This window comes from Papio anubis, chromosome 1, assembly GCF_008728515.1.
Source record: "Papio anubis isolate 15944 chromosome 1, Panubis1.0, whole genome shotgun sequence".
Taxonomy (NCBI): Eukaryota; Metazoa; Chordata; class Mammalia; order Primates; family Cercopithecidae; genus Papio; species Papio anubis.
The window spans coordinates 31,671,132-31,681,303 of record NC_044976.1 but is presented as its reverse complement, the minus strand read 5'-3'; the positions used below and the strand labels follow the sequence as shown (position 1 = coordinate 31,681,303).

The 10,172-nt window shown below is 47.1% G+C and overlaps 1 protein-coding gene across 4 annotated transcripts in view; it reads right to left on the bottom strand.

The window, feature by feature from the left end:
• Window positions 1-2,399: 2,399 nt before the first annotated feature.
• ZSCAN20 (zinc finger and SCAN domain containing 20) overlaps window positions 2,400-10,172 on the bottom strand; it is a 28,870-nt gene continuing 21,097 nt past the window's right edge. For all 4 annotated transcript variants that reach the window (XM_009204409.4, XM_009204420.4, XM_009204426.4 and 1 more), the window contains one exon: window positions 2,400-9,774. In XM_009204409.4, the coding sequence (XP_009202673.1) occupies window positions 8,516-9,774 (1,259 nt within the window). In that variant the 3' untranslated portion in view covers window positions 2,400-8,515. The remainder of the gene's footprint in view (window positions 9,775-10,172) is intronic.

Here is a 10,172-nt window from a genome sequence, read left to right as displayed (position 1 = left end):
ATATGAAGTAGGAACTTCATATATGGTTGGTTCCATTCATATATTTGAGACAATATATGAAGTAGCAAGTTATTAACCTGAGCCTCTGTGGTTCTGTGGTAAACTGGGGATAGCAACAACAATATTTCATTGACTTGTGCTGAGGCTCAAATGATATCATCCACCCAAGGTCCTTAGCAGCGTGCCTGGCCCCTAGGCTCTTTATAGCTATTGGCTGTCAATTACTGGTTAAATGAATAGGGAGGAAAGAAGCTATGATCTGGAGGCAGCCGCAAGGAGTGAGGAGAAAGAACAGCAAACCCGCCTCCCACCAGGAGGAACTTGGGCTATATGCAAATAAGCAGCCTCCATCTGAAAGGGCTGCAGGGAGGTGGGATCCTCTGGAGAAAGCCAGGTTTCTTATTTATTTATTTAGTAGAGATGAGGTCTCACTGTGTTGCCCAGGCTGGTCTCCAACTCCTGGCTTCTAGTGATCCATCCACTTCAGACCTCCAGAAGTGCTGGGATTACAGGTGGGAGTCACTGCACCCAGCCCCCGCAGCTTCTTGACATGGGGCCAACAGATGGCCAGCCCCAGCCATGAGGCATCTCCCTCAGGTAGGGCTTTTTCCTAGTATTACATTCTCAGTTGTACTGGCCTTGGCCAGCTCTCTGGCTACCTACATTGGACCCCTTCAGATAACAGTTCTTGTTCCTGCCTGAATTGGCTGGCCAGCCTGAGTGGACCCTGACATTTGTAACTGACCTGTATGCCTTACTGCACTTGTGGTCAAACTACAGCTAACAGCAAGAGCATGGAGTATAAGGAGTCTGTGATCTCTGTCCTGTCTTCCAGGAAGGTAAGCCCTGTGGGTCTGGTCAGCCTGGAGTAACTGCTAGAAAGAAGTTACATGAAAACATGTAAGCAAGACCCAGAGCTTGCTCCTCAGGGAGACCATGACTCATTTCCTCCCAGATCTCATCTTTGTCCCAAGACATGCAGAATATTAGTACATGCCAACCACTAGTAACACCTATACTTGAGATCCGACCCCTACAAGAAAAAAACAGGTTCTCAGTGGATTGTGAGCAAAACGAAATCACAATCAAAATTCAGTGATAACAGAGCTGTATTAGTCAACTTCCACGCTGCTATAAAGAACTGCCTGAGACTGGGTAATTTATAAAGGAAAGAGGTTTAATTGACTCACAGTTCCACGTGGCTGGGGAGGCCTCAGGAAACTTACATTCATGGCAGAAGGGGCAGCAAACATGTCCTTCATCACATAGTGGCAAGAGAAAGAAGTGCAGAGCGAAATGGGGAAAAATCACTTATAAAACCATCAGATTTCATGAGAACTCACTCACTATCATAAGATCACCATAGGGGTAAACGCCCCCATGATTCAGGTACCTCCCACCAGGTCCCTCCCATAACACATGGGGATTGTGGGAACTACAATTCAAGATGAGATTTGGGTGGGGACACAACCAAACAATATTAAGGTCCTAAAAGGCGGCCGGGCGCGGTGGCTCAAGCCTGTAATCCCAGCACTTTGGGAGGCCGAGACAGGCGGATCACGAGGTCAGGAGATCGAGACCATCCTGGCTAACACGGTGAAACCCCGTCTCTACTAAAAAATACAAAAAAACTAGCCGGGTGAGGTGGCGGGTGCCTGTAGTCCCAGCTACTCGGGAGGCTGAGGCCGGAGAATGGCGGGAACCCGGGGGGCGGAGCTTGTAGTGAGCTGAGATCGGGCCACTGCACTCCAGCCTGGGCGACAGAGCGAGACTCCGTCTCAAAAAAAAAAAAAAAAAAAAAAAGGCAAAGTTGCCTATATCCCGTTCAATAAGGACAAAAGAGTGAGCATGTATTAGGAAACTTCAACCTTGAGCTACAGTCTTTTGAATGTTGTCAGGAGGAGAATGGGTGGAGGAAGGCGAGGAAAGAATATAAAGACCCTCCAGCTCTCCCCTCTTTCTCAAGTACAAAGTGTGATCAGTTCTGTTCCTGAACCAGGAAGCAAATGAGAGAAATCAGGTAAGTTTCAGCCCTCTGGGAACTCTTTCCTGTCTTTTCATCCATAATCATCCTTGTGGTATTTGGATTTCAGACACCTCTGTCTTCCTAGCACAGGGATCCTGAGAGACATATCAAAGTAGATGCATAGGGACCAGCAGAGCGAGATGCCACTGGTATGAGCAAGAGGCCATGGCTCCTGGGGTTGTGGACATGCCTGAAGAGCCACCCATGTCTGAACAACCACAAGGAACAATGAAAAGAAGACATCCGCCCAGAACAAGGGGCTTGAGACCTTGGCCCCAATCTCCCTGACAGCCTGTGTCTCGGTGACTTCCCTTCCTTTTCTCCTCCATGCTTTTGGTGTAACCAGGAAGAAGCCAGAAGAATCCAAAACACATTCCTTTTTTGGCAGTTTAATATAATTTATTAACTTATCAGGCCATTCCATCCCAAAATACAATTTGACCAGCTTTAAGAGATGTACATAACAGCACAAGAAAAAGAAAATAACAGAAAATGGGGAAGTGAAAGCAAAGCCAAATAAAATGAAGCCAGGGATTGGTCCACAAATTGCAAAACAAAAAGGCCTGTTCAGGTTTTAGAATTGGATATTAAATCCCTGAGGCTCCTGGTGGACAAAATTTCATCCATTTTAATTTCACAGTCCCCAAGAGGAAATTAAAATCAATCACAAATGTCTCATTTCCATAAGAAATTAGTTGGTTGAGAAAAGTCCTGCGAGATGACACCTGTGCTTCCTGTTTCTCTAGGACACACCAGCCAGCTTTAGCACAAGCTCCTGCCCCTACTACTGATGCTGGTGCTCCAGCCTAGCTGGACTTACCTCTCCATCTGTTTCTGGAAACTTCAGGAACAGGGTTGGGTTGGTGACCTCCATACACGGTCATGAACAAGCCCTTTCCTCTCAAGTGCTGTCCACAGAGGGATTCTCTCCTGCTCTGGCCCCCTGGGTGAAGTCTGCAGTGGAGGATTGCAAAGTGTCTCACCACCACTTCCTGCTGGTCCCCAGTGCCTATAAATATGTGGAAGCTTCTCTGTGGTCCATGAATCCCCACAAAGCACTGAAGCCAAGTGTGTTCTATGTGGAAGGAGAAGACTCCTTTCTCCTCTGTTCCACATTTGTCACCTGCCACCAAGTTAGGGCTCCGTGAGCCCCAGCGACTTGAGATTCTAGTGATCACAGCTCTGCCAGCCTTGGCCTGTGGCTCCTCTCCTGCTTGGGCTCCGACACATCCGTAATGCTGCTCCAGGACCAGCTTAGAGAGTGACTCTTGTTTTCCTAATCCCCCATCCTGTGGCCCTCACCCTCAAGGTGGCACAATTATGGGATATTTTTCTACAATGAAAATGTGGAAAAAAAAAAAAAAGTGACTTTAGAAATAAGTGTCATGTAATGACAGGCATGATCAGAAGCATCTTTACACACAGAAAGAATCACCAACAGTCCCCTGATTAGAAAATCAATGTCTATGTGAATCCCTAGTCGACTATAGCATGTTTAGGTATAATTATCTAATTGGATTCTTCTTTTTACTCATCTAATGCTCTTGACTTAACCAAGTGGCTCTTAAAACAAAGAAGCTCTCAGCTTTGAGGAGTGGGGGAACCGAACACACACCGAAAAGAACTGGGACCTCTCAAACTCTCTGTCTCTTTCTCCAAGCAGCATAAAATGGGGTTACCGGGGTGCAGGTTCCTCTAGGGTTCCTAACAGAGACCAGGTGAGAGATGCAGCACACGGAGGTGAGGAGAAAGGTCACCCGCTCAGCTGCAGCATGGGGTGGGGGAAGCAACAATAAGGTAAGGAAGGAACGTGCCTTTGCCCCCCAAAAACAGGCATTTATTTGGAGGTAAGTGCAGGCTTGCTGAAAGTCAGAGGGAGGGCAAAATGATGCTAAAGACACGGTAGTAGTAATACTGATGCTGGGAGTGTGAAGAAATAGCCAGGAGCTGTGGGGCAAAAGGCTCCAGTGTCTACCATCCCAGGCCTCCAGGCCCATTTCAAATCCCTCCTCTCCTGCAAAGCCTTCCCTGAGCTCCTGCTGCATGGAGCACTAACCCCTTGTAGCAGACTGGGGCAGGGGCTTGAGATTGGTGTTTGCTATTAACAGGTGGGGGAGCTGAGGGATGCCCAAATGGAGGATGGGATCAAAACTGAGGTCAGGGGAGCTTTGGGAGGCTGAGCTGGGAGGATCAAGATCAGCCTGGGCAACACAAGACACCCATCTCTCCAAAAAAAAAAAAAAAGAAAAAAAGTAGGTAAGGGAATATTTTGAATGATTAATTTTGACTTTAGATATTGACTCCATTCAGAAAGAGACCTCTCAGGCAGCTGGGTAACCCCAGCCCAACTGGAAATGCTCTTAGAAGGAAGAAAGTATTGGCAGAACTGAGTCCAGGATGAGTCCGAATGGGTAGGTCTCTCCAGGCATGTGCAGGGGAGGCTGGGTGGGAGCCACTGAGTGTATACATCAACGCATGTGCTGGATAGGTAGGCCAAGAGCCCCATGATGGGTGATGGTAGACACGGGGGCTTTGAGAGGCCCAGGAGTTACCCAAGCACAGCTGGTTGGCAGACAGCTGGGCTCCTAAGAGGAGAGGCCACAGCAGGAGACAGATCTGGAAGTCATTAGCATCTACATAGAAGAAAAGAGAGAAAGAAAGGAAAAGAAAGGGAAACAGAGTGAATGAAGAAGCAAACCCAGGACAGAACTCTGGAGTACAAAGACCCAGAATAGCCTGGGTGAGGCAAGTTCACCTGCAACGCCCACACCCACTCCAGACATCACTGCCTTCATTACTTCAAAACTGCACCCCTGTCCCCAAAGGGTGTTACTCCCCTTCAGAAAGTGACTCAATTCTTTTCTGCAGCCCGAAAGCAGACAGCTACCCCCACCAGGGGCTCCAGAACAAGATGAGGCAGGAAGGACTAGCCAGAGCTCCTGAGTATACTATTTAGCATGGAGGGAGCCTAGCTGCTTTACACTGCTTCTGGGAGGAGGCCACAGGGGACAATAAGGCCGAGACAGCCATGACCATTAGTTCAGCTGCTGAGGTCAAGGCCTAAGAAAAAACCGAGTAACTGAAAAAGTCTTGGCCCCTCCTTTCCCTGCCCCTACCTTTGGGTCTGCTGCCTCCTGGGAGTCTGGGGAATGGAAGGCCTAAGGTCTTTTAAGTACCTTTTGGTTACTTCAGAAGAGCCAATGCCCTTCTTGGGGTGGAGGGTGAAGAAATCAAGGGGAGGCAGCCATCTGGGGAGACAATCCTTCCTTTAGTAGCTCACATGATGTAACACCCTCCCAGGGCAGCATTTGCTGGTTTGGTTTTCCATAACCAGGGTCTGACCTGTGGCCAGGAAGGCTGAGAAACTGTCCACCCATTCTACAGACTCCCAAGAGCAGACTCACACTAGCAAAGCTCAGGGTGGGTAAAACCAGATGTCAGTTTATGTGAGCAGTACAGACCTACTGGAGGGTCAGGCCTGGAACACTGCGGCCCCCCGAAAGAGTGCTTCTTCCAAAGGAAGTCGGGTAAGACAAGGAGGAAGGGACCACCTGAGCCATTTTCTCTCCTGGCCCACACTGGCCTTGCTTTCATGACTGAACCTCAACTAAGATTCATGAGACAAGAATGGCAGATAATAAACATCAAAACTCTTCCCTAAAGACATGAGACACTAACACACTACCAAGTCCAGGGGAAAGGGTAACCAAGTGGAGAGGATTATCACCTCACATCCACACGGAGCTCAGCCTGGCTTCCACAGTGAGCGCTCCAGAAAACTCGGGGCTACAATGAAGAATTCAGGGGTCAGTTACAAGGAAGACAGGATCCAAAAAATGATGGTGGGGGGTGGGAGTAGGGAGTGGTCTAGATCTCCTTTGAGGGCCATCTTCCTCTCCATTCAGCACTATCAAGTAGCTCTGTCCTAGGCCCAATACTTGAATCTGAAATTCTTCCTTTCTCATTAGTTTAACTACTCAGCATACACAGATCTCTAGTCCTAGCCTCTCCCCTAGCTTCTAGCCGACATCCAAATGCATAGCATCACCATGATTTCCCTTACGCACCTCAAGTTCTAGACATCCAAAACTAAACTTCTCATCTTCTGCCCTCCTGCTCTATCAGCCTCTCCTTCTTGTGCTCCCAATTCTGAATAAGGACATGCTCCACCCTGTCACCAAAGGCATTCTAGCTTTCCTCTGATGTCCTCCCATCTGCCTCTGAGACCTCTCCCATTCATTCCCTCCTCCTCAGTGTCACCACTGCTCTAGTTCAGACCCTAGCCTTTAGCTGAAATATCACAACAGTGTCCCAACAGGCCATCCTAATTGCAGCATATCCAAGTTCCATTCAGCTGTCAGATTTCAACCATGCACATCTGAACACTGCCCCAGGCCTGGTGTTGACACTCCATTTATATGTGAGGTACTCAGTGACCTTGCCCCAGCACCCCTCTAATATCAGCTCCCTGTTTCCAACCTCCCATCATACACCCCCACCCTGAATCCATGCTATTCCATACAACAGTGCCTTTCCCTGGAACTCCTTCCCTCTCCCTCACCTCAGGATCCTTCCTCTCAGCTCACATTATTAGACAATATCACTATTACTGCAGTTACTGACATCTGCTAACTTCTACCCAGGGTTCATCCCATGACCCCTGCCTCGCAGAGAGAACATGGGCCAGGAAAGGTAAACTGGGAGGGAGCTGACGGTGATCCTAGTGGGGCTGGTTCTTGGGAAGGGAGGTTCTGAAGCAGGGGAAGGGGTTAAGAAGGGATCTCACTCTGTGGGAGTAGCAAATCTCTCCACCAGCTTCCTCGTGTGTTAATAAAAGCTCTGTTCTTCAAGGCTGCTTCACATCCACTATCTGATAGGTACTTCCCCAGTCCATGAAACAAGCAGGTTATGAACACATCCCAGTGTCATAAGAGGATGGCAGGAGGGGGATTTTCCTTTAAAGTCCTGTGGAAACCGAAGTCCTTGGTCAACAGTTTTAAACCCTTCTAAGGAGAAACTCTGGAGGCCAAAGTGCTGCAAATGCTAAAACCATCCTATGTAAACCTTTCTTACTTAGCCTGTCCATGTGGGAGGCAAGTGTGAAGGGCCAACATACAGAAAGCCCTGGGCAGGCCTGGGACAGGATGGCTCAGGGTAAAATTGTGCCAAGAACCTGGAACACAGAACAGTGGTCAAGGCCCTCTCAGTAGATGACCATACATACCAGCACCTTCCACCTCAGTCCTGGCATGGGGACCAAGAACAAAGCTTCTGCTTGCCAAAAGGAAAGGCCAGACAGGCAAAAATATAGGGACCCTAGGCTTCTGTTAGGGTTAACCTATGATCAGCCAAGCGTGGCAAGAAGAGGACTGACCCCTGAGAAAAAAGAGAACTCTTAGATCCCATTTCCTTAGCCAAAGCAGTATCTTATTGGAAGAAAAATTACTTAGGCCACATATTTTTCCCAATCTCAACCCACCTATATCTCTCACCCATATTATTGAGAAGATGGAAACTCGCATCAAGTATTTTGATAATAGCTCATCCTTGCTCAAATCATTTCACCAATTCTGAATATCCCAAGTCCTTTAATCCTTAGGGATTCTCAATTTCCATATTTGTTTAAAAAATTCAAAATGTAGAAATTTTATAACAGGAAGTGTGTCTACAAAGTGCATTGAGATTCTGGCCCCTAAGCTACCTAACATGAATGGGAATTCATTATAGCAATAAGAGCACGACAGACTCAAGACAGACAGATCTGTTGAATCCTGCCTCTCCCACTTACAGATGTGTGACCAGTGCAAGTTACTTAATTTCCCAAGCCTCTAGGAAATGGGGAGAAAGTTAGTAGTTATCTCCTGGGGCTGTTGTGAAGATTAAATGAGATGATGTATACAAAGTTCTTAGCACAGAGCTTGCCAAAGAGCAACAGCTCAATAAACACCAGCCATTGCTGCTATTAATAATTCTGTAACGATGTCACTGTTCTTCCTACTCTGTGCTGAGCTCACAGTGGCCTGCTCTAGGCCAACTCCTCTCTCACCAGAATCTCAACATTCTCCCAAGGATATGCCCTCACTAAGAAAGTACGAGAACCACTGCTGATGGGCTGGATTACACATGGACAGTGTGAAGGCACAGTGAGAGCTTGGAATCACTGCTCAAGACCACTGATTTAACTCTAATCTCCTAAGTTGCCAGTTTGGCTCAAATACTGACATAGTTCTTACATGACAGCAAATAGAAGGACAGTCTGAGGATTCCATGTGGGTCTTTACAGAAGAAAAACAAATTACACTTAAGCAAAGTGCCTTCAAATCTGGATCCTTAGTATTTGTAATTCACTTCCAAATTACCTGGTTTATACCTAGATAACTTCCCTAGGTACACACCAAGCTTAAAAATTGGAAAGTTTCTCTCTAGCATATATCTTATGATATAAGATATACACACTGAGTCCTCTTTTGTTGTTGGGAAAACTGTCCCCTACGATGCCTTCCCTCCTGCATGGGTTCTCCGGTGAGCACTGAAGTGGGAACTGTTGTTGAAGTCTTTGCCACACTCTGTGCACTTGTAGGGTTTCTCCCCTGTGTGGATTCTCTGGTGAATAATAAGACTGGAGCTCTGGTTAAAGCATTTCCCACACTCTCTGCACTTATACGGCTTCTCTCCCGTATGAATCCTCTGGTGAGTAATGAGGTTAGAACGGTCACGGAAGAATTTTCCACACTCAAGGCATTTGTAGGGCTTCTCTCCTGTGTGTACTCTCTGGTGTGTAATGAGCTTGGAGCGCTCACTGAAGCACTTCCCACAGTCCACACATTTATACGGCTTCTCTCCAGTGTGGGTGCGCTGGTGGTTGGCCAGGGTGGAGCTCTTACTGAAGCTTTTCCCACATTCGGCACATTCATATGGTTTCTCTCCTGTATGGATTCTTTGGTGACTAATGAGGGCAGAGCTCTTAGAGAAGCTTCTTCCACATTCAGAACACTGATAAAGTTTCTCCCCTGAGTTTGTGCTGTGTGGTCCAGGAGAATTCAAGTCCTTACGGATACTTTGAGGTTGTTCAGGAGACGTCTCCTCTGTAGAATTCCTCCAGTGAGCACTAAAAGATGGGCTTTGGGCAAAGTCTCCCCCGGGCTCACTACACTGGTCAGGATTTCCTCCCAAGTGGATTCTCTGATGTTTCAGAAGGTTTGAGCTCTGGTTGAAGCTTTTCCAACATTCTCCACATTTATAGGGCTTTTCCCCCGTGTGGATTCTCTGGTGAGTGATGAGATTAGAGTGGTCGCTAAAGCTTTTCCCACATTCAAGGCATTTATAGGGCTTCTCTCCAGTGTGGATTCTCTGATGGGTATTGAGGTTAGAGCGGTCACTAAAGTTTTTTCCACATTCAAGGCATTTGTAGGGCTTCTCACCTGTGTGGATTCGCTGGTGGGCGATGAAGTGGGAGCTCCGACTGAAGCTCTTCATGCATGTGTCACACTTGTAGGATTTCTCCGCAAGGTACAGGCCTTGATGGTCAATAAGTTTTTCTAAGTCCTCTTCAGAAGAACTTTCTTGCCACCGTTCCTGTGAGGGATTTCCCCACTGCCCTTCATCTTCATTTTCATTTTCACTGTCTTCTCCCCAGTCAAGAGGCTGGTAAACAGCTTCTGTAGGACATTTTGATAAGGCTCCAGGCAAATCCTCAAAAATGTCCTGCTCTGAAATCTGGTCTTCCTCCTCATGCCTCATTTCAAAACCTGAAAAAATGGACAGAAATGCAGTTTTTCTTCACTCATTAGTTAGCATATGTGTGTGGGTGTGTGTCTGTATCGTACATCTGTGAATTTGGCTAACATGAATTTGATTCTTATATCTTATATCTCACATCTTATAAATGTGACTAACATGAAATTGATCAAGTTTTGGTACATACAAATGTTTCTGTCCTGCAGAGCTGAGGAATGGACTCTGGGACATGGTGACCTCACCAAGTGAGCCATGGGGCTCAGCCCAGCAGCCATAGCCAACCTGTTTCCCTGGAACACTCCTCTATCTTAGTACTCAATCATGAACACCTCCTCCTTCTAGTACATTCCAAATATCCTGTGTCATACTGGATTGAATAAAGTCTCTAACTGCCCAGATATACCTAGTA